Raw genomic sequence first — 25,537 nt, forward strand, 5'->3', positions numbered from 1 at the left:
TGCCAGCACCCTTTTGTTGGTTCAGAAGCTCTAGTCTCAAATCAAAATTCTAAAGTTACCCCACATATTTTCTTCAGACTCCCAGACCTTTATTAGCCCCCACACATTTCCAGCACGCTCTTTATCCCAGTTGATTCAACACAGTAATCCCCTTGCCTTGGAAACAAAACATGTCCAAAACACAGAACAACAACAAAACCCCCAGGAGCTTGAGTGGGTCCTTGGAATCACCCCCATCTATTTGCTTGTCAGTTTGCTCTGGCAAATTATTTATTGATCTTACCTATGGAAAAGCCATAACATTACAACTTGTATCCCTGTTTCCTCAGCAGGGCCCTCCGACAATCCATTGGGTGGTTTTTTTGTTTCCTTGTAGCCACATCTCCAAGAGTTTTCTACACATTTATCTTATCAGTTATAAATGTTTAAATTTTCATTGTTTTGTATAAAAGAAACCAAGGTCCTCTACAGAATCATAGAATTACTTAAATGTCCCTGAAGACATAAGTCATTCTGGGACCATCGACCACCTATATATCTATTAAAACTACCATTTTTAATAAAGAAGTATTGAGAAAGATTCAAAGAAGCTATTAAAAGGGAAAAATAAACTTTGCTGTCAATGTAGAAATATGCTCTATGTTTGAAATGCAGGCCTAAATAAAAAGGAGTAGTGTTAAAGGAATTAAAATGCAATTATAGATAAAACAAACACCTTGTATTTGAAGAACATAATTTGGGAAATTAACCATGCAAATTAGACGAAGGCATGAACGATAACTATTTTTAGAATTATATTAATAATTCAAATCTATTATATTAAGTACATAATAATTTAAATATTTATATCAATAAATTTATTGATGTTGATTTTTTAAAAACTTAAATTATATTAGCATTATGATTTTCAAAAGCAAAGCAATTTCTAGGTGGCTATTTTATATGCATATAGAATATTTGCATATATTTTATATACATGTTTTAGACTGATGTATTATTGAAACTCACATGTTCTAATTAATAGAGTGTGGGTGATTTTCTGTATCTCTTCAGACCACTCTTAATTAAAATCAAGCTTGAGAGGTTGCTGCTGATGATTCAGGCATACGTACTTTTTGATTTTGAGTACATTGTATTTGCATGAATTTCTATCAGGCTGAGCCATTAAGTTCTTAAATTATTCTAGTCTGACTGCCAGCAAAGCTCCCCACTACTTTTGCTTTTGACAAGGTTATTTGTAGAAGAGGAGTGCCCCTTTTCTTTGAAGAGCTGTCATGTCCATTCATCATATGACCACTTTGTATAAGCTTCCAATTTTTGCTTTCTGGTAACAGTCTAAACAGCATTTGTGATATCTGAGATCTACTTCGAAAACCTACTTAGTGCCAGTATGATGGATGGTGTACTTTGCAACTTCTTTGTAATTCATTGTGTGCTAGAAAGGTGACATTGTTTACCCCATCATAATGACAGGTGGGTCAGTAAAGGGGTCCTAAGGAGAGCTGTCCTGTCAGATGCAAAATACATATTAAAATAGATACATAAATAATTTAACATGAGTGAGGTTAGCTTCAGGGAATAAACAGTGATTTATATTTTTATTAAAAGATAAATATCAAGTACAATATCATCATACTGTTAAAGACATTGGTAGTGAGTGCTGACAATGTCTAGTCAGTTTTATAAATAGAATATATGGCCTTATGTAATTCCTGTGCAATTATTTCAGTTGTCCTTTGTGAAATCCACACAGATGCAGAAAAGCAAAGGAAACAATTAATATTTAATATAGGTTGGTGAGATTTGAGTCTACTATGTTTATATTTTTGAACAGAGAATTTGCTTTCATTTTTCTACACTTCATAGATTTGGGAATTTTCTTTCTGTTAAGTATTATTTTGTGTCTGAAAGTAAAAACAAATAATGCAATTATTATTTTAAACTTAATTTCAACAACTCACTAACCATGCATAAGATAGATTGTCATCGACACATTTATCCCTGCCCCATTCCTCAGAGAGCCCAGTGTTGCATCCTGCCTTATTAGCTGCTCAGCTATGGGTTGGTCGTTTTTGTTCTCTCAGCCTCAGTGTTTTTATCTGTTTAGGGGGAACAATAATAGTACCTTGACTGGTTGTCATGGGGACGAAATAATGCAAACCACGTAGATGCATCGAGTGTGCTTAGCACACTGACAGTGTTGCTGTGGTTATTATGTGGTATAAAATAAACACATTTAAATGGGAGAAATTAAAATATGAGAACTATATATAATGATTTGGAAGTACAAACTTTTTATCATATTGTCTGAATGTAATCTTCCTGTCTTCTGTTTAATATGACAAATATTAATCATTAGGGAGGAAAATGCCTTGTTAAGTATGAATGAATAATAAAATACATATAATATCTAATCAGATTTTTAATTTAAAACGAAAAGCTCAGAGAAACTAGGAGTAAATATTTTATTTTTGAATGCAGAATGACAAATCATGTCAACTTGGGCCTGAAGAGCATTGCTTGTCTTCTGTTTGTAAATACCAGGCCATAGTGTAACACGTGAAATCTCAAAACACGAGCTCGAATTGTATCAAGTAGTCTTAGGAAAAAATATAACCACTGAAGGAATCCTTGGAGAACTTGCAATCAGATGTCTATTTTCTTATAGCTAGGAAAACTGTCTTTCTCTTTTAATAGTCTCAAAAGCAAACATCGAGTGTTATGGCAAAAGGCAGAGCTGTATACATTTTTCTGTGAATGCTTCCTGTTACAGATGAAAAAAAATTATCAGAAAGCTAAATAAAGGAGTAGAATGGAATTGCATTATTTAAATGTTTGTTGTCTGGGTAAGAAGATGAAGCTACTGTCTCACCAACAGAAAAATGTGAGTTTGGTGCAAGCCGTTTTTCATGTTGAAAATTACTACATTTTATTTGTCTCCCTTCTTTTTCTCTCGTGGAATCTATCTTTTGGTCAACAGTGCACTGTTGTGAGATAAATGGCTGTGAGCACACTTGTATATAATGTTTTTACCTTTTAAAAATCTGCATAAAATTTCTTGGCCCAATATGACCTTCTCTTTCTGGTTTCATGAGCTTTGTGTATGAACCAACTTAGTTAACAAAACAATTCCATAATTGCTGCTTTTTTATTTGAACATAACAACCATGGAGTTAATTTCCACATGATTAAAGTGCATATTTTCCTGTACTTAATATTTAGACAGAAGCATTTACAAATACAGAAGTGACCTATCACAATACGTTGTCGAGTTAAATCGTTGTTAGGTTACATTATCCACCTGGGAAAGAGAACAAAAGCCTATTTTATGAAATAAAGGTTTTGAAACAAAGATGGCTGAATTCAGCTAAGTGGTTAAAGTGCAATGAATTTTCTTTCCCTCTTCATTAAAACAAATATGGCATTTTTAGTGAGAAAGTGTTTGACTACAAAATTCTAATTTGACCAAAGTTATTTCTAAAGATTCTGAATCATCATAATTAAGTGTTATCTGACAGAAAATTCTGGGTTAGCATTTTTCTTTTTAGTTTTGACATGATTTAAAACATGCCACTTACCAAGTTAAGTGATAATGTAACATTCTTTGCAAATTTAATTTATATTTTAATCTCCATAAAGTACTAATGAAATAAATAAATAAAGTACGGATGAAATTTACCTCATTTCAGTAGGTGCTGCAAATTCAATTTTTTCAGAACTAGAAAGATCTATGGAAAAGTTGATCCTTAGGTTTATCTACTATTTCAATACACTAATCTGACTGATTTCAAAAGAAGCAGAATTCTGTCATATTACTTTCATGACCTCCAGGAAGAATTCTCTTGAATGAATTTGCAACTCCTTCAATATCCTTACCTTAATAATTTGAGTATCATTTATTAAATAAAGTGCCCTGTGATTATTAGTCTGTTTTTCCTTCTATTTTAATTTGATGGTGAAAGATTAGGTGACTAATACAGCATTTAACCATCTGGGTTTCACTAATATAACAAGAAACAGTCAGTATTCAACAAATACATACTGGGTGCCTGTTAAGGGCCAGTCACGGGACAAAGTGATCAATAAGAAAGCTCTAGATACTGTCCACATGCAGCTGGCAGTCTAATAGGAAAAACTGTCAGGTAAGCAATTGCCAACTGCATGCTCAAAACTACTATGAGCACTAGCAAGATATTTAAATATTCTAAACTGCAGGTTCCTCCTCTATAAAATGGGCAGAAGTACCTCCCAAATACGAGTGTTCTGAAGATAGACTGAACACAATTGATATGATCTCCTTAGTAAAATGTCTAGAACAGAGGCCATAAATGGTTAAGTATTGATTATCTTTTTCCCCTATATCATGTCATAAACTTGTATCCACTTCAGTCCTTCTCCTAACCCTCCTTTCCTCTCTCTCTCAAAAACCCTATGTTCAGTTTCCAACTTTCAGATAGCTGGGGGTTTTCTGTGAACTCTCGGCTTCATCTCTCTCTTGCTGTTACCCGCCCACCTCTTGCCTTCTTCTACTTCTCTACTCTTTCTACGTTGCCAAGACCTAGGCACCAGCTTCAACCCATACCTCTAAAGCATACCTGCTTCTGTTTTCAGCCGCCTAGGAAAGCCCTGAGTAATACATTGCTCTACCACTTAAAAGGCCAGGTACAAGTGCCCCAGTGGTATGCTGGAATGGTTTAAGTCAGCTTGTTCTAGCTAGTGGAAGTCAATTCTGTGAATCTTTCCTAATTCTGTTCTGATATTTAAACCACAAAAATTATAAATGCTACACATCAGGGATCCACCCCCCCACCACACACACACACACACACACACACACACACACACACACACACACCCTGAGATACATTTTACTAACATACAACTTCCCTGCACTCAGTGCTCAGCAAGAAACTGGTTTTCCAATTACAGTATGGCCACAGTATTCAGGTAGGCTACACAGAGCCAAGAACAATGCCACAGAGACCACTCAAAAGTCAATACCAGTATTGTAAAGGGCAGAGAACTTCCCTCTGGTTTCCCTCCTAAAGGGGAAGTTCCTTAGATAAACTTTATCTTTCACACAGAACTAATGGAAGATCAAGAGGTAAATTCTTTCCAAGAATTTGCTCAAATTATCTGTCAGATGTAACCCCTTCTGGGATACTTGGAGCATTTTGCAAAATATCAACTGATCTTCCATCCTTTTTCTTGAGCAACCGAGACTGGTCCACCAGCTTCCTGCCTAGACTCTCAAACAGTGACCCTGTGTCCCCATTTCCCTATACCCTGACACCAGGAGACATGATTGAGTCATTCCAGGTTACTTATCTCCAAAGCAATTAGCCAGTGCTGCTGCCGTTATTTTTAACTTCAAGAATCTTATTCCTAGTTTACTGCAGGGAAACAGAGTAAATAAGTTTAACATGTGGAAAGTGATAAAGTTGCAGAAACTCTCATAACCAGTATTGCTGATGTTCTTGGAAATGTCAATGGAGTAGGATTAACCTCTTTTACATTCATTTATATTCTCCATTCTCATGATGAGAAAGAAGAATCTAGATCCAGTTTCTCCATACTGCTTTTGTTTCTAGGATTTGTCAACCAAATTGGACCAAATCTTCTTTTCAGTTTATAAATATTTTTAAGTCTCCTTTTTGGTAAAAGCAGACCAACCAAAAACATACCATCACCTCTCAGCTGCACACGTACCAGCTAACCCTTGCTCCCAACTGTTGTGCATCACCTAACTATTGTTCTTTCCTTCATTGGTAAATTTCCTGAAATTCCATTCCTATCTAACTGCTACCCCATAAGAAAATTAATAACTTCTTATTTCAACATTCTGTAATCATGGTTTACTCCTTAACATATTCAATGTCTTCGTTTCATTTGATCAAGCTCTTCTTTCATTTGTTCTTAACGTCTGCCGAAAAAGTTCTTTCCCCAGGGCAGTGCATGGCTTCTCATCAATTGGATGTGATCTCCATAGCAATGCCTGCCCTGACATCCTTATTAAAATTACTCCTTATCACCCTCTGTTACATTACCCCTTCCTTATTGTTGTTAGGGCGTATCATAACTGAAAGTCGTCTGCTTGTTAGTGTCTTTGTTTATGTTTTTATTGACCTTCTAGCAAGAGAAAGTCACCAGAGCATGAAGGCACCTTTTGTAACTCATTCTCCTTCATACCTTCAGAAACTAGAATATAACCTGGCACATACTGTTGGAAAATGAAATAATTCCCTCTTTAATACACTCTTCCTTGGACTTCCATAACTATGTTTTCTCCTGTTTTTTCTCCTAATTCTCTACATATTTTTCATAATCTCTCTTGAAAGATATATTTTTCCTTTCAAAATGACTTTAATAACAATAGTGGAAAGGAAAGATACTCTGACTGGTGGTTATTTTTAAATTGTTGGCCAAATAATACAAATATCTAAATATTTTGTAGGGGAAAATTTAATAAATTGGGAAAGCTTAAAGTATTTTTTCTTCTGGACAAATCTATTTTTTCTTACTCTGGTATCTTATTCTTAACTTACATAATTCTATCTATTGGCTTTGGAGATTATAGACTTAAAACATGGAAATGGAAACGCAACAGAATTGTGCTTCAGTTTGGTTAAATTTCTATATTACAGTAGTTTTAACTCAATTTTTTCATCCTTTAGATGGGTGTGCATTACATATTAGATTATAAAACATTTTGCAAACTTTTTAAATAATTACTATATGTCAAGACAACTAACTACTACTCTGGCTTGTCTTTGTTATTTCTGCTATAGAAATGTGGTCATCATGTCAGTAAGCCTTACATTTAGTATATCATTGTAGCAAATACTTTTTTCAGCAAGTGTATATATTACAGTAAAAAAAAAAAAAGTGATAAAATTGACAAGCCACCTCTTTATCTGATCTTTTACACCAAAAGCAGCAAAATGGGTTGTGTGTCTCATGCTTAATGCTGGATTCAGTTGGAATGTACTAGTTTAACACACTAGCTGGTATCCCTTCTGACTGGTTAGGAGTGCACTTTAACTGATTAGTACTTGCGTTGTAGTTATTAAAGATTTTAAATAGCCAAATATTTTTTAAATATTAATATTTTTAAAATATTAATAGTTATTTAATATTAAAATATTAAGTATTTTATACAGCTCCCTACTTATGCCAGCCCCTAATTGGTCTTCACTCGCTAGATTACCATCCTGAGAATGAGTTTGAAAAGGTGATGACTGATTAGTGATGTCTTCTACAGGAGTGGGAGGAAGCAGCATTGCTTTTCATGCTTTGGTACAGTATGGTTTTCATGATAATGTCCGTGTGATGGAAAACCATTGAGTGAACTTGAGAAAGAAGTTCTAATAAAATTCTAGCAGTCTCTGAATTTTGAAGTCTTCATAAATATTGACGCATTAATGCCTTCTAGAAAAGACAGAGGTAAACATGGGAGGACATTTTGATTTTACAAATTTTCAATAGACACAAACACTAATTCGAAGAGGATTCAGAGCTAGATTATGTAAGATAGTAGTAAATTTCTGAGGTAAAACTTGTGTTTGGGTGACTAGTACGTCTGATGGCACTGTATTTTGTCAGTATGAGAAGTGCTTCGGTTTACCGTTTCTGGCTCTGAGTAGAAAATTACTGTTTTAGTCAAAGCAGCAATGCTTTTCAAACATTCTGTACATTTAGAATCTATTAGAGAAGAGCTAAGAGGATCCAGAGTGATTGATTTGGTTGAAAATGTCAAGTCTGAAAAATTTCAAAGCATACATCATTTCATCAGCATGAATAATTTTCGCTACCTCAAGATAGAAGAGAAACATGGCACTGGATTGTTCATCACTTCGGAGCACAGGCCACCCACAGGGGGACGGCCCTAGATATTCTTCTCTGACCTGGTTATTTCCATGATTGTCCTATTTATTTCCTTTAGCTGACTACAGGAAATAACAATTCTATTCATTTTCTTAGTTATTCCTTCCTGTTGCTTCTGCTCAGGATAGCCTCACCATTTTTGTGTAGAAGTGTAAAACCACTGATATAACAGAATATCACTTGTTTTAAAATGTTTTGAGTCTTTGTTATTGCTAATTATCTGGTTTATGATTCCTTCTAATCACATATTTTGCCACCAAAGATAATATATTTTAATTTTTAGTGTTTCTCTCGAAACCGTGCCACTTTCTCTCTTAACTGCTACCACTCTCATTTCAATACTTCATTTCAATACTTCAAAATCTTTAATGAAGTATCCTTCATTACCCATTCAATACTCCACTGTCACTTCAATACTTCAAAATCTTTAATGAAGTATAAAATATTTGGTTTTTGTTACAGTTGTTGCTGTTGTTTTAAGTTCTTTGTTCTTAGTTAAAAATTAATGTATCAAATTTAAAAATTAATGTGTAGACTTTTCTGTATCTCTCCCTGGTTAAATTAAAAAAAAAAAATAAAACAAAACAGAACTAGTTCCATTTTACTTTGCGCCTCTCAATTTCCCCCTCCTATGAGGCAGGCAGGTCCTCAGTGGAGAAGTTGGTGCACACAAGTGAAGAGTTCAACAAGTACATAGGTTCCTGCTCATTTGATATTTTCCAAAGGGACTAGTCAGATGTAACTTAATCCTTGGTATTTGGATGTAAATTAAACATAATACCTCAACTGGTTGACTGGATGATCGTCTAGTGTGACAGAATACATACAATAAGAAAAGTTCATTGTAGAAACAAGAATGTGTGGAAAGAAATGGCTTGACATTTTATCATATCATTGTGTATTGATTTGTGCTCAGAAAAATTCAATGTGCTTTCTTGCAGCTGTGATTTTTCAGTTTGCTTAAAGGTAAATAGGAAAGACTTTCAGGAAGGACCTGATTCAGAGGCATCTTTTGAAGGCAATAGATACATTTTTATCACCACCTGTCAAACCATGAGAACATTGATTTCTGTAACTATTGATTTTTAATGCAGAAGCCAAAATAAATTGGTATAATGATGCTGTGTTGAGGAAAATTTTTGTGAAAAAAGAAAAAAAAACCCTCTTCCTCTGTGTTAAATGCTTGAATCTATTGATGTGCTATTTAAAGAATGATCATCAAAGAGCTCTTTAATTAAAATTGCCATTATTGAGGCAAGCTATTGCTATTTTCCAATATGTAAACTGGTATATTTTTAACTCTCACATCTTTCTGTTATATACACAAACAAAAAGTTGAACTCTAGCCCACACCCTCTCAAAACAGCGTGATCTTCCCCCAGCCTCTCCTAAATATGAAAAATATGTTCATTAATATAACCAATTGAGTAATATCCCTGTTTTATGATGATATCCGTGAATCACACATAATTAGTAGGTAGCTTAAAAATTTAAATGAATAATATGAATTCTCTGAATTTTTCAATGTGATGATTACTAATATTATATGATCATTTATTTAATCAGGCTTTTAAAATCATAAATCTGCAGTTATTTATATAGTAATGGTATTAGCAAACTCAAAAATTATATTAATAAGGCACTGCTTTAATCATATTTTAATAGGAACAAAATTATTATCCAAAACCATTTTGACGGAAGTATTTTTAACAAGAAGGTTTTCTTAGGGAATCCATTTGAAAGTACACCTTAACTTTTCAGAGATATCGTATAAACTATAATCATTTCAATTTAATACCAATAAGCCAACAGTGTATGCTGGACATCTGGTGAGGGGTGAGAAAGGTGCATGATGGGCCTTCACTGAGGAAGATTTATATATAAAGAGATGAGTCCAGTGAGGTCCTCAGGAGAGTCAGAAACAAATCACTGGGATTCAAAGAAGAGAAGGTCGTATATTCTTGGGCAACAGGGAAATCCAGTTCATCAGAAGGTAACATTTGGAAAGGGTTTTACTGTATCAGTAAAGTTTTGACAGATGCAGATGAATGAAATAGCTAAGAAAATATTTCATGCCAGAAATATTTCCTCTAACAGATTTGCTGGTATCTTGGTGGTATTCACATGTGCTTCTAAAAACAGAATTCTCTCTTCATATGAGTCTTCTATGGAAGCCCTTTGCATGAAACTGGAGAAAGAAATTAGCTCCAGTTGAGAAACGTGGGAAGTTAGAGGTCTGGATTCTCCATCTTTATTCTTTCACTATTTACCACCACTAACTCCTTAATGTCTCAATGTATATATGCTGTAGTTTGAAACAGCACATTCTGTATTATAATGTTATCATTGGAGAGCATAACAATTAATATTTTTTAAAAGACTTATTTATTTTGGGGGGTAGGGGCAGAGGGAGAGAATCTTCAAGCAGATTCCCCACTGAGCGCAGAGTGCTGTGTGGGGCTCAATCTCAGGAATCTGAGATCATGACCTGAGCCAAAAATGAGAGTGAGATGATTAACCTACTAAGCCACCCAGGCACCCCAACAATTACTATTTTAATGGTAGAAATTATGGAAACTAAACCTAAAAGTAATCATCTTGGATCACAGGACTATGTGTTTGATAGAACTCTCAGTTTGATAGGTACTTTTCAAGGAGATTCCGGGAAAGAGGCAACTACATCAGAGGATTCTCATTAGAATCTCCAGAAAGGCATAAAATTTTAACATTAATAAAAGGGGACTTTTAAAAATAAAAAGTATTTGATGTAGGATATAAGATAACTGTAGGGAGGGTAGTGGGAAATGTGACAGAAATCGTCGCCTGGGCTCATGGTCTAAAATCCTTGAATGCCAGACTAGTGCATATGGTTGGTTGTACAGGTTGTATCCTGCATAACCCAAGGAGCTGTCATTCACACCGAATATATGCACCACCTGAACAGCCGTGTATAATGTACTTAATTTGGATAACAATTGAGGGCCTTTGAATTGTTTTTAAGTCTAGGAATGGTATGATTATTGTTGAACTTTAAGGAAATTAATCATATTTTGTAAAATGTTTCAAAATTCAGAAACATAAATATATAATATACCAAACTCAATTGTCTGTTAGAGGAATTAATTGGGTTTGTAACTTGTTTAGAAGGGAGAGGGCAAAGGAAAAATGAATCTAAAACTTTTTTTCGAAATTTTTATTTAAATTCAATTTAGTTAACATAGTGTATTATTAGTTTCACAGGTAGAATTCGTTGATTCATCAGTTGCATATAAGACCTAGTGCTCATTACATCAACTGCCCTCCTTAATGCCCATCACCCAATTACCCCATCCCCCCACTCACCTCCACTCCAACAACCCTCAGTTTGTGACTCTAAACCGTTTTTTCAAGTGACCTGAAGAATTGTTGTACCCTGATAGAAATAGAAAGATCATGTTTCTTGGTGATTGGGTCAGGGTAAGTGTTGCAATAGTTCTTTTTTGAATATTTCAATTTATTGTGAATGATTTTATCATACTAAATGGACAGTTTGCTGTACTTCTTCCTGCAAGACTATTTTTCTTTTTGTCTTCTCTTTCAGGCTGAAGTCATTGATGTGAGTTATGGAAATGCAGATGATTTAAAAAGGATTCAAAAAATGAAAAATACAACGAATCAGATTGCACTCCTGAAATTAGGAAAATTGCCATTACTTTATAAGGTTGGTCCAATGGCTGTCTGTTTATTTGGTGGTGGGGTGAATATTTTGGGTTTTTTTGACTTATATGCCTCTGTGAGTGGAGAGAATGAGAGAGAGAGACCTAGAGAGAGAGAGAAAGAGAGGCACAGAGAGTCAGAGAGTGTCACAGGAAGATGATTTTGCCAAAATAGAACTTTTTAAATTAAAATCTTTGTACTTATTACTTAAGACAGAAGATAATTTAAGCCAGAAATCGGAGTTCGTGGGACCTTGTTAAAATTGGCATATTCTTTATTGTAATACTTATGTAGAGTAATAAATGAGAATCAGAGTGTCCTCTTCTTATGACATATGTGAAACTTGTGTTATCAAAACTGACTAATTACTGTGTGCTTTGTGTTAGCCCAGTACCTAGCAGATTTACAGTCCTTAGTGATTGATTTTGTCAACTGTATAACTTCACAGTTACTGACTGTGCTCAAGAATTTAATTAAAATATACTATGCTGAGGAGAAACAATTTTGATTTATTTTATTTAAATAGAAGTTTATTAACAGTCATCCACTAGTTGCATTTACATAATTAAAGCAGCTCAATCTAAGTATCTCATAATGAACCACCACGATGGACAGCCACTACTGCTCATTCTTACTTCATTTTCTTTTTCTATTCTATTCTAAAAAGAATGGTTGGGGCATGTGGATGGTGCAGTAAGTTAAGCATCCGACTCTTGGATTCTGCTCAGGTCTTGATCTCAGGGTTGTGAGCTTGAGCCCTGCGTGGAGCTCCCAGCTCAGCACAGAATCTGCTTAAGACTCCCTATCCCTCTTCCTCCCCTCCTCCCTGCTCTCTCTTGCATGCGCACACGATCTCTCTCTAAAATAAATAAATAAATCTTAAAAAAAAAAAAAAAGAATGGTCAGTGTAGTATCACTGGAACTCTCTGGTTCTGAAGATATATTGGATTTCTCCTCATCAACACTTAAAGGTCTTTGCTTCCCAAGTCCAAAAAATTTTCCAGAAATCTGTTTGCACACTCTGTAAGGAGACAAGAGAACATCCTGTATCTGTTATTCATGACCTTCCATGGATACCCTTATACTTAAATCGGTGTCTGATAGTAGATAATTGGCTAGAATTTTAAGGTAGTCTTAAAAATACATTATATTTGAGATATGTGATATTTGTGTGTCAATGTGATATTAATTTTTAGCAGTGTAATTTGTCAATATATATTAAAACACTTAATCACGTTTTGATCCAGTAATTCCAGTTCAACAGTATATTATAAAGAGGAAAAAACACAGATGATAAACATAAAGATCATCAATGATGTGACAAATTTTAGAAATTATACATCTGTCCAGTTTAGTATTGAAAATGATACTATTTGTATGGCTATATAATTACATGTAAAGAAGAATATTGAATAGCATGTGAAAATCCTCATAAGTCAAACAAGTTATAAAGTAGACATTTATAGTAATTATCATAATAATGATTGTATTATTACTTCCTAAAGATAGCATGTTAGTAATATAGGATAAGTAGTTTTCTAAATTTTTTAAAAATGTATTGTCACATTAATTTTCACAATAATCATATTATTGAGCAGGGAACATTATTATCTTCAATTTACAGGAGAGGTAACTAAGGCAGGAAACGAATAAGCGACTGGCTCAAAGATGACCAGATAGTCAAATGAAACAATCAGGATTTACACCCAGGCAGTCTCACCTCACAAACTGCGTCTTTAGTAAGTGTATGTGTAGTTAGAGTAGATTGGTGGATGGATATAGCTAGCTAGCTAATCGAGGTGACAAATTGAAATTTTTAACTGAAGCTCTAATATGTACAAGAGTGCGTATTTCAATATGAACTACCCAACACCAGTATTTCAAAGGAAATAATTTAAAACATGTTAGAGTGTTGTTGAACCTCATATATCTAGTATATAAAAGGTTTGGAGGAGGGGCAGGGAGAAGAATTTATGAATATAAATTTTGGAGAAATTTATTTTTTTTTTAAGACTTTACTTATTTATCTGAGAGAGACAGTGGGTGAGAGAGAGAAAGAGAAAGAGATCATGAGCAGGGGCAGAGGGAGAAACAGACTCCTGGCTGAGCAGGGAGCCCAGTGGGGGGTGGATCCCAGGACCCTGAGATCATGACCTGAGCCGAAGGCAGGAGCTTCACTGACTGAGCCACCCAGGCGCCCCTGGAGAAATTTATTTTAGGTTCCACTGTAAGCCTAGTGTTTAGGGCTTCAGTGGAACCATGTAGAGGGCTTAATGTGTGTCCTCGGCAGTGTGGGGGACATGGTAGACTGGTGCCTGACTCACCTGAGAAACCTGAAATTAAGAAATGGGTTTGCTCAGCATCTAATAACTGAGCAGAAAATGAGTGTCTGTGTTGGGATTGGCCTGTGTCTCCAGAGCTGGGAGCAGAAAAATGTATGTGTTTATATATTTACGTAACACCTGGATCTCTCTACAGTTATACACACACACACACACACACACACACACACTTATTTTCCAGAGACCTAGAATCAGTGTCTATAATTGTCTTTTTAAAAAAACACAAAGTAGCTGCCTGCCCGGCCCTTCCTGTAGTCCTTGCCGTCTAGAGAATGCACTCATGTTTATAGTGACTCCTGAAAAGGTAGAATCCAGTAGTAGAGAGGTAACACAAATTCATACCGATCTGAAAGCTATCCAAAAAAGCAAAACTAATTTATATTAGGTATATTTTCTAGTGAAACAAAAGAGTATACGTGATTACACGTTTTTGTGAAGCTACTTGTGTTTAGGCCTAGTCAAACCTATAGTTCTCTGATCTGGGCTAGACTAGTGGGAGCGGATTATTTCTCCTGGCCAAGAAATGGTTTGCCTGCCCACTCCTCCAAACCCTCTTGTTCTGATGCACCTTTTTTTGACCCCAAAAGGCTCACAGCTCTTCATTGTTATTTACTCCAGCTTCTAGGAGCCAATTATATAAATTGGGTCAATGGAATTATGGATGATTTCTACTTCTTTATATTTTCCCATTGTTAGTAATATGGGCTAGGTGTTTTTCTAAGCATTTTTTATGTACTATCACATTACTTCATAATAACCATATTATTGAAGTAGAGACCATTATTATCTTCAATTTATAGGTAAGTATCATTAGCACATGAGGAAAGAAAGAAAACAGAGTTCACGCCTTCTTCAATAACTGACCGGAGCTGGTGGAGGGCAGGAAGATGAAATTTTAAATCAAGGGTAGAGTTTTAGGCACGATGTGAGACAATGTATTCTAATTATTTCAGACACGTGACTCAGATTGATTACAGGACTTTTAAATTACCAATAATCAGCATAAGTCTTCTTCTAGGTGTTTGGGGATGCACTCTAGGTATGTTCTGAGCGGGCAATGGGAAACAGAGCAGCATTGTCTCTGGTATTGAATTCTGCTTGTTCAGTCTTCCAGTGATAGACGTGACTAAAATGCTGTTTGTGGGAGAGGCCAGTTATATAAACTGGTGAAATTATGTATGACTAAAAATTCAAGTTAGATAAGATATTCAAAAACTTTTGTGAACAGAATTTATAGGCCAAATACTCAAAATCCTTACCAGTAGATTGTGAATTAAAACAAAACACGTTCCTTTATATTTGACTGCTCCAGGGACTATTTACATTATGAAAGCATTTGGCCCTCTCTACAAAGCAATGAAGTAGTCGTTTACCTAGAATAGGACACAATTATTACGAACCTGGTGTATTTCCCCTAATCATCTTATTTATAGGCCCATGAGTAGACTTAACAAAGAGATACATGCGGAATCCCCCTCCAGACAGAGCCTTCCACAAACTTAGTATATCTTCTAGGAGGAGGAGACAAGGCATCCTTTCTTTAACTTTAAATTTCACTCTAGCCATCTCTGTGTTCTGTGGATTATCCCCGATATTTGGAGGAATCATTCATAATACGTTTATTAATACACATTCATATAGTGAAGAAAAAGGAAGCATGGGCTAGATAAGGTTGTACAGCCTGGTAACAGCTGAGCGTGTTTCACTGGTCCATCAAGTACATTCTGGGGCTGACACTGGAAAGCGAGGTAATAGAGCGATACCGCTGGGTTGGAAATGGCAGAGAACCAGTTGACTTCTTTGTGTATCACAACTGCTAATCATGATTCTCAGTAAGCATCTGGACTGGGAACGTGCAGCTGAATGAGTAAAGAGAAAAGGTCATCTTTTCTTACTTGTGCGGTAGCTACTAACTCAGAGTTCGGAAATAAATTTGGGTGGGATTCTCTGCATCTGAGATAGAACAAAAAGGGAACCTAATTGTGATATTATCTCCTAAAATGTGTAGAAAAATAATATGTGGCCAAGAAGGAGGAGATCTCATTAGTGTTATCGTAAATACCATCGATGTGTTCATTTAGTCTCCATGAAGGGTTTGATGAGAAAATCCCTACACCGTGTAGCAGAAATGATGAAAGACACATGCCTTCATTTATCCGTTGTTACTGCGGGAGAGAGCCAAGCCAGTTCTCCAGATCTAACTCGTGCTAATTCCCTTCAGCTTAAACCTTAGAGGAAAGGCTTTAGGTTTATTTTAGTTTTGTATTTTAGCAGTTTATTTTATGGGAGAGTGTTTTCCTTCCTTAAGCTTTTTAAAGACAGAATATTATTTTATATGTCATAATGGATCCACTTAGATTTCTCTGTGACAATCTGAAACTTAGTCTTGGGTCCTGGGATCGTGACCTGAGCTGAAGACAGATGTTTAACTGACGGAGCCACCCAGGTGCCCCTTCTTTTTTTTTTTCTTCTGGCAGTAATATTTTTATTCTGGGAACTTTAGGTTGGAGTAAAGAAAGGGAGGAAGAGGGGTACAGTCCAAATGCTGAGTGAGAGAATGAAACAGGTGGCTTCCATGCCCAATAGGGAAAGAGCATAAGCACAGGCTTTCGGTTTATTTTAGTTTTGTATTTTAGCACTTTATTTTATGGGAGAGTGCTTTAATTCTTTAAGCTTCAAGACAGAATATTATTTTATATGTCAAAATGGATTCACTTAGATTTCTCTGTGACAATCTGAAACTTAGTAAAGCCCATCCTAAGACCCTCACATATTCCCAAATTGCTGAATAGCACTCTAGTATGAAATTTATTTTATAAATGCAATAAAAGCATTTGGCTTTCTTTTTAGAGCCCTTTTCACAAAAGCAATAATAAAAAAAATTACTGTATACTTCATGACAACTAGAAATCATATAAATCCTGAAACGTGGAGGCTGGGCCATTGTCTAGGTCTATACCACACATCAGCCTCATGTCGTACAGAAGTTAAATTTGTATGCAGTGAAATTACAGATGAATACATATTCTTATGCCTTTTTTGCATGTGAAATTACACATAAAAATCCACAAATGCTATTGCTGTTTTTTATAAAAGGAGTAACAGACAGCACATTCCTAGTACTCACTGTTATATAGTAAAATATATCTGTAAGTATTACCTGGTTTTTAAATTTTCCTTATTTACATTTTTATCCTTATAATCAGAATTTTAATGATCCAGGAATCCAAATGATTTTGAAATTTCCTACAAATGAACCATTTTCCTATCTATTCATCCAATAAGATTTATATTTTAATATTAATTGTGCATTGTTTGGCCAGTGTGTAACTTAACCAACCACTACTTGAGTTCATAAAGCATTCTTACACAGGCTCTTAGAAGAGCCTGGAGGGAAATGAGAAGTAGGAAACAACTGTTAGGTGTTTATACTTTTGAATAGAATGTTTCCCACAGATTAGGAAGGAGGAGTAGTATTTAAAGACAAGTAAACTTCACACTATTTACTTAATTTACAAAATAATTAAATTTAAAATGTTGAATTGGGGATTTAGTGAGGAAATATCTATAGTATTTGTGATCTTCCAATCAATATTCAACAAATGGACAATTGGATCATCAATAAGAAATCTTCTAGTTTAGGTAAAGTAAATGCTGAGAAACACTGTATTTGAAAACTAACTTCACATGAAGCATTTACATGCTTTTCAGATTTGCTGAACTATAGTTTAGTTCATTCCAGTCTCCTTTTCTTTTTTTCTGATGGCATTAATTCACATAACCACGTTCAAAAGAATTATTTTTTCTTCTAGTTAATAACAGACAGCATTTACTCTACTTTAAGTGGTAGAAGTTTAAGATGGTAAAATTAAAATTTAATTTCTTATCCCCTAAAATCAAAATATGCATTTAGCTAAGAACATCAAAAATATGCAGTGCCCAGTGCAGTAATACAACGACGAGCGTAAAAGGGAGTCAATATTTTTTAGAGATAAACTATTCACGGTGTGTTTTACGTGTGTGTGGTGTGTGCACGTGCGCACTGGTGTACTCTCATGTCTGAGGTGCCAGTGAGGCTGGAAAGATAGGAAAAAAGAGGAAAAAAACACTTTTTTTTTAAAGATTTTATTTATTTATGTGAGAGAGCGAGAGCAAGACAGAGAGGAGAGCACACGAGCAGCAGGGAGGGGCAGAGGGAGAGGCAGAGGGAGAAGCAGACCTCTCTTGAGCAGGGAGCCGATGCAGGACTCCATCCCGAGACTCTGGGATCATGAGCCACCCAGGCACCCCAAAAACCCCCGTGTTTTTTTGTGTTGTTTTATTTTTTAAAGCTTTCTTTGACTGCTTTTTTAATTTTTTTTTTAAGATTTTATTTATTTATTCGACGGAGATAGAGACAGCCAGCGAGAGAGGGAACACAAGCAGGGGGAGTGGGAGAGGAAGAAGCAGGCTCCCAGCGGAGGAGCCTGATGTGGGGCTCGATCCCATAACGCCAGGATCACGCCCTGAGCCGAAGGCAGACACTTAACCGCTGCGCCACCCAGGCTCCCCAAAAGCCCCCGTTTTTATTGAAAGTTGTAGTGCATTGTAGCTTGCCCTGGTATGGATGATCCTAGTGGATCTATTTATGTGGCATTCTATGAATATTTCAGATGAAAAAAAAAATTTAAATCAGCACGGTTGTATGGTGCTTTTAGATATTGTTTTGTGCATTGAAGCGAACTTGCTCCTTTTATCTTAAGACAATGTTTTAAAGTATTTTACAAAAATAAAAAACAAGCACTATCTTAATACTTAGGGTATGCTTGTTCACTGACTGATTTATTGAGGTACTTCCTACCCAGTTCTCAGAAGTAATTACAAAAGACCAATGCTCCATATTTTGTAATTATAAGACTTCAGAGCTGCTCCGTTGATCACAGAAAACATGGTCAGGACTAGAACACAAAGTCAGAAAACAATGGTTTAATGTATTTAAAAACTAAATCTGCTGTTGTGTTTTAAATCAGAATGCTTTCCATTTTCCACTGACTGACTTTACTTATTTTTCTAAATGACTTAGGCCAAATATTACCATATCTACAAAAGTTAAGTAGTTTTTGTTGAAATACAACTTCAATCATAAGTTATAATGAAAAAACTTTGGACTGTGTCATTTTTCTGCCATGTAGTAATCAGACTTTAAGAAAGTGAGTTTAGGATAAGAATAACTAATTGAATGCTTCAGATCCTATTCCTAATATTAAAGTGTTTTTTTGTGACTTAAAACCAAATGAAGGTATGTCTACAAATCTTCAAAGTGTATAGTGAATGAATCCCATAATTTGGAAGTCATGTCTGTATTTTACCTATGTGATAATATAATTTAATTAGATTTACTATCTCAATATCATAAAATCAAGACAAGTGACATCATGTATTCGAAGAGATGATTTTTGCATATATGTCGTAATATGGTCACCAGAAGTAATCTCCATGGAGTCACACGAGTTTGGCACCACAAGAAAAGTCACAAAGCACGTTGTTGCTCCTAAGTGTTACAGTATAAATTAAGAAAAGCAAGAAATCAAGAAAGGGAGAGATGGAAGCCAGAGACAGACAAGGATGGAGGGAGGGAAGAAGGAAGGAGAAAAACAACCGATTTTTTTTCTGGTTCATTCCCTGAAGTCACACATGTTTCAGAAATATGTTTTATATATTACATATTACTCTAAAATCTGAAAGAGTAAGCTGTAGACATATTTTAACTTTGGGAATTATACCTCTGAAATCTTGGAGGTTTTGTTTGTTTTCTCGCTCTCTCTCTTTTTTTAAATTACATTCTCTACAGTGGTAATAAAAATAATATCAACTCTTAAGGTTGTGTGAGCATTACATTTGAGAATGCAAGCATAACTCTTTTTTCTTAAAGATTTTATTTATTTGCGAGAGAGAGAGTGAGAGAGCACAAGTCGGGGTGGGGAAAGGGAGGAGAAGCAGGCTCCGCACTGAGCAGGGAGCCCCATGGGGCTCTATCCCAGGACCCTGGGCTCATGACCCAAGCCCACGGCAGGTGCTTAACTGACTGAGCCACCCAGGCGCCCCAGCAAGCATAACTCTTGATAAATATTATTATTAAGCCCTTAAAAACTGAGAATCTAATGGGAAGGGACATGAATTTAATAGTGAGGAAATGGCAGTTCTTTCAAACTTTCAGAATAATATACTTATTAGATAAATCAATTATAGAAATATTATCTCTCAAGATTGCACTTTTGCACGATTTAACAATAAGAATTATGTAGATGCCGTGTAGCATAATTTGAATCTCAAGGAAAAAATTAAACTTGTCTCTTTAATTTTTTTTTTGATAGAGTAAGACAGATACAAATTAATGGAGAAAAGAATGTTAAAAATAAATATAAATGATTAAGGATGAATATAAACAACGACCTAACAGGATAGTGCCTACTTTCATTTTTTGCATTCTTCAGTGTTTATTTTTATGCGCAAACTTTTTTGAGGTGATGGAATTGTGTAATATTATGAAAATAATATTTTGGTAATTAAAATTATATTATATTTACGGAATAGTACTATAACCAGCTACACATTTTAAATTTGTTGTGAAAGTGGAGGTATCATGTATGGCTCCAAAAACATAATGAAATTGCCTGAATCATAAGGTTTTTTTAGAAATTAATTGAAATAATACATATAAGTGTTCAACACAATGTCTAGAACGTACTAAGCATTTAACTGAAAATAAGCCAATATTTTATTTAATCACACCAAAATGTTTTACCAGTGACTGCATTTTCTATTTGCATTTCATTTCCTTAATGGTCACTGTTCTGTGTAATCAAAATCTGAGATCGTATTCATTACATCCTATGATCCCTGCCTTGTTTGTTCTGCGTAAGGCTCGGTACTTCAGTAGAGGGTTTAGATTATTTCAGGAATCATTATGGTGTTGAAGATTTTCTTACGTATTTGAATTTAGAATATCCTAAAACTAACTTTAGAGATTTTTGCATAGTTCCTTTCATTTCTGAAATTTCATACAGGAGGTTAACAAAATTGGAAAATTAAAAAGTAAATATATCCTTGGCTCTGTACTTAACAAAGCTTTAAAAAAGCCATCTGATGTCTAATTATTAATTGCTATCTATTTGGCACTGAGCTCTCTCTCTCTGTCTTTTAATAAAAATAAATTAATTATTATCTTGCTGAGGAACATATTGCTAAAGAATCCTAGTCAGCAGCTTGGATTTTTCTCATTTACTATTGCTATAAAATATGTCGAGACAGCTAACTTACTTCTGGAAAGACATATTGAAAAAAAATGAATATTTGTTCGGCAAAAAATCCCCAAAACCTCTCCCTAAAATTTATGTAATAAAATTATAGTCACATAATGTATTGTAGCTGGTTTTGAATTCAATAGACTTCCAGTATTTATAACAAATTAACCTTTAATAAGTTATAAAACCTTAACCTAGCTATACAAACTTAAAATATTCTCACTTGAACTTTGAAAATAATATGTACTGAATAAATTATTATTTTAATAAGTAATTATTAACATATAAGTTAATTTATTATTCTCATAAATATTCATTAAACTGCTTTTTAACTGAAAATATATATTTAGTGTGTTTATGCAAAAGCTATTGGGAAGGTTTTATAGCCTAATATATATTATAGTTAAAAATAAAGCTTCTGTGGTTTTAATAATGTGCAGTTTGAAAAAAGCCTATTACAGGTAAAATGAAAGTTACTTTTATTTACCAGATTTGCATTTCCAAATTTTATTCAATCTTTATGTAATTTTTTGGTATGTTTTCTCTTTTATCGAATTCTAGATTACACCTAGGAATCTTATTTAGCACAATAAATTTCTTATAAATTTTCTTAAATTAATAATAAGTACATTATTTGAATATTATAGCCATCCAACTACATCTTAAAGCTCTTACAACACTAATAGTTCCAATCATTTTGGAATAATTCTGCATTTTAAATTAAGTCTGTGTTGGAAAATTAGAAAAATTGGAGTCTCTATAATCCGAGAAAATACGTGGTAGAATAGCAGACTTCAATTCGGACTAGTATTTGTCGTCAAGGAAGAGCTACCAAACCGATTCTTCCAAAAGATCATGTTTATTCTTAAATTTTCAGTTATGGTTTTCTTTTTGTTTTTATCCAAATCTATTAGGTTGTTGCTATCCCTCCTTATCAGTAAAGAGCAGTCTTGTTTTTAAATTATCCACATCAAACTTCTTTTATAATTCTCACACTAAGAAGTTTTCAAGCAATTTTAGGATACATTCGATCACATAGAAAACGAGTCATCAAATGAAATGCAAGAGAAAGAAACCCTTACGGTTGTAACTTGCTATACTTTTCCAACATTGTTCCAATACCCAAATTAATGACTGTTCTAGTACAATTTCTTTGTCTTTAAATAGTGGTGTATCTATAATTGGATGGAGTACAACTTGGTGATGGCATTAGGATATCGAAACATCTGTGATATAATCTAAAATTTAATTTCCATTCTGTTAAGAAAAGGACAATGGTAACACTTTTCTTCACCTTGTATTTTGGGTGGGATCAAACTCTTATTATCAGTTTTATAAATTTTACAACACCAAGGATTCCTTAAGAGAAGAACTGGTAAAAAAAATAAAATTTGTAATATTTAGTAGATTAAAACAGAAATTGGCTTTCCTCCCAAGTTACTATTGTATGACAGATACACAAGCATTGTTCTATTTCATATCCTTCATTATTGATCTTTCTGTGACTCTGTAGGAAATTATTGAAATCTTTTCATACATGTACCTGTGTTAAATTTTTGTTTTTAACTTAGAATAGTAAACAAAATGAAGCAAGTCAGCCCACTTTGGCTTCCTGTGTTACTATGTGTGCTGATATATATGTTTTAGTATTTATAGTCATTGTTTCAACATGTTTTGATGTACAACAGCCTATTTTGAAGTAAACTAAAGAGAAGGGTAGCTACAGGATGTGAGTCTGATTGGATCAGAAAATTTAATGAGGGAATCATTAAAAAATAATTTAATTTCTAAAATTTTCAAAATTGTCTGAGTATTCTGGATTCTTTATTGTCTGTTCTTCTTAGACAGCAAAGCTAAATTACAAAGCGTTTTATGCTAAATTGGAATCAAAGAGGACTGGACAAAATAGCAGAGTAACCTGTCCTAGAAATAATGAAGTGAAACATGGCTACAAATGGTATTTTTTATGTGATGATTGGTACAACATATACAGTTTCTTTGGGTTTTTACAAAATTCCTAGTATGACTTACTAAATAAGTAGATTTTGTTTCTTTCATTTTGCTGAGCTTTAACATTTGTATGTTTTAATTACAAAACAGGCAGAGACAATATATTTTTAAAATAAGGTCACACAGAGGAGACTGGGTGGCTCAGTCGGTTAAGCATCTGCCTTCGGCTCAGGTCATGATCTCAGGGTCCTGGGATCGAGTCCTGTGTCAGGGTCCTTGGATCGAGTCCTGTGTCAGGCTCCTTGCTTAACGGGGAGTCTGCTTTTCCCTGTCCCTCTGCAGCTCCCCTCACTTGTGCTCACTTTCTCTCTCTAAAATGAATAAATAAAATTTTAAAAAATAATAAGGTCACATATAGTCAGGCAACTGGTAAGCCAGGGAAGAATTTTGTTGTACAAGTAATTTGAGGTTGTTTAAAATTCTGATGGGTTAGAAAGTACAATTTTAAAGCTCTTTGCCCTAAAACTAGGAAACACATGTAAGCAGATAGCACTTTACAAATGGACAGAGTATGAGACCATATTCATGTAATTTGAGAGGTTTTGGGAAGGTCTCTTTAGCCTAAATTATATCAGTTAAATGCTAGAAATTACAAGTTACTACTTGATACACTTAATGGGCAATTTGCTAAGATGTCACTATGCATAATATAATTTATAAAGATTTTATTGAAAGGTAATTGGTATCAGTTTAACACTAATTTCATATCCTTAGCATAGGGAAAAGCATAGGCTGACTGTATCTGGGTTGAGGGGGTAGGTGTGGAAGAGGTGGCTAAAGACAGATTTGAATTCTTCACCATTTTGACCTCAAGGGTCTTTGTATCAGTTGTTTGTTTGCTATTTATAATAAATTTCCTACCTCATTTCCCATGGCCATAGTGTAGAATCTGATCAATTATATGGGTTTGAGTCCCAGTTCTACCACTTAATTACTATGAGTCAGTCTTCAAGCCTTAAACCTCTTTAAGACTTCATTTTCTTCCTTGTAAAGTCTGTAGACGAGTGTTGTCTTTACATCACCTGGCCTTTAGTAAATGCTTCATAAATGTCCATTATTATTGTTGTGTTGGAACCATGGTAAAGGAACAGTTCTTATTTTAACCAGAGATTTTTAAAAATATAGTTATCTGAGTGATATCCTGTGTAACTGTAATTTTCAAATACATTATCTTATGTAAACACTCATAATCCTTACAAAATCACTGTGATGTGTGGGAATGGTCCCTCCTCTATAGTAACTAAGTCTCTGAAAGTTTGAATGGTTTTCTTGATGTCATGCCTAATATTAGCCAAGAAAGCTAGGGCTATTATTCCAAACCTTGTGTGCCTCTGATCCCCACAGCTTATTAATTTATCTGAATTAATGAAAGAACCTTTACTTTAAGATGCCTTCTTTCAGACATTAGCATCCCTGTGGCTTCAATCATGGTTCTTTACAACTAAAAAAGATGTTTTTAGGGGTGCCTGGGTGGTGCAGTTGGTTGAGGTTTCGATCCTGGTTTTGGCTCAGGTGGTGTTCTTGGGGTCATGAGATTCAGCCCTCTGTAGGGTTCCATGCTCAGCGCAGAGTCGGCTTGAGATTCTCCCTCTCCCTCCGCCCCTCCCACTCACGCTCTCTCTCTCTCTCTCTAAAATAAATAAATAAATCTTTTAAGAAAAGGTGTTTTTAGATTGATTGTCAATGGTTCAGAACAAGAAAGATAGGAAAGATAAGGCAAATGTGGGGGAAATAACATCTGGAGAAGTCAGGTGATTAGTATGTGACTATTAGTTCCTGCTATATTTCCATATCTGTTGAAATCTTTAAAATTTTCAAAATAAAAAGTTGGGGGTGTGAGGGTGGACTGAACCAGGATTCTCAATAGGTACCTGAAAATGCCTATATTCTACCATTAATTTAGCTTCTCCCACCTCCAATGAGAACAGGTTGAGTAATTACAGACATGTTTTCCATTTGGATGAGATTTCCCATTTATGGGGAGAGTCTTTCAGCTTCTGCCCTCTGCCAATCAGACACACTAATCAGATGATTCAGACTTATAAACTTAGCTGTCCCAAATCTGACCTGATTTAAGAGGTAAAAAATATCACTTGATATTCTCCCTGCAAAGTATGGTAAAAATCAACTAGTGGGTTGGATACAGTCATTACAGTTAAATCACTCTTCATCCACATTGACTGAATTTTGATATTTTTATCAGATTACTGACAGCTGGGAAGACATAGCCTTAAGGCACCTAAACAAAAGAAAACTGAACGTGAATTGGTGTTGAATTTATTCCCAACCAGAGTGCCTGGTGAAATCATACGGCACTTGCAT

At 34.7% G+C, this 25,537-nt stretch overlaps 1 protein-coding gene across 8 annotated transcripts in view; it reads left to right on the plus strand.

The window, feature by feature from the left end:
• The window catches only part of NAALADL2 (N-acetylated alpha-linked acidic dipeptidase like 2), a 1,320,052-nt gene that overhangs the window by 808,294 nt on the left and 486,221 nt on the right, over window positions 1–25,537 (plus strand). For all 8 annotated transcript variants that reach the window (XR_003316023.4, XM_057306508.1, XM_057306509.1 and 5 more), the window contains one exon: window positions 11,465–11,584. Coding sequence is in view for 7 of the 8 variants with exons in the window: in XM_057306508.1 (XP_057162491.1) it covers window positions 11,465–11,584 (120 nt within the window). In the remaining variant the exon portion in view is untranslated. The remainder of the gene's footprint in view (window positions 1–11,464; window positions 11,585–25,537) is intronic.

This window comes from Ursus arctos, unplaced genomic scaffold (genome assembly GCF_023065955.2).
Source record: "Ursus arctos isolate Adak ecotype North America unplaced genomic scaffold, UrsArc2.0 scaffold_4, whole genome shotgun sequence".
Taxonomy (NCBI): domain Eukaryota; kingdom Metazoa; phylum Chordata; class Mammalia; order Carnivora; family Ursidae; genus Ursus; species Ursus arctos.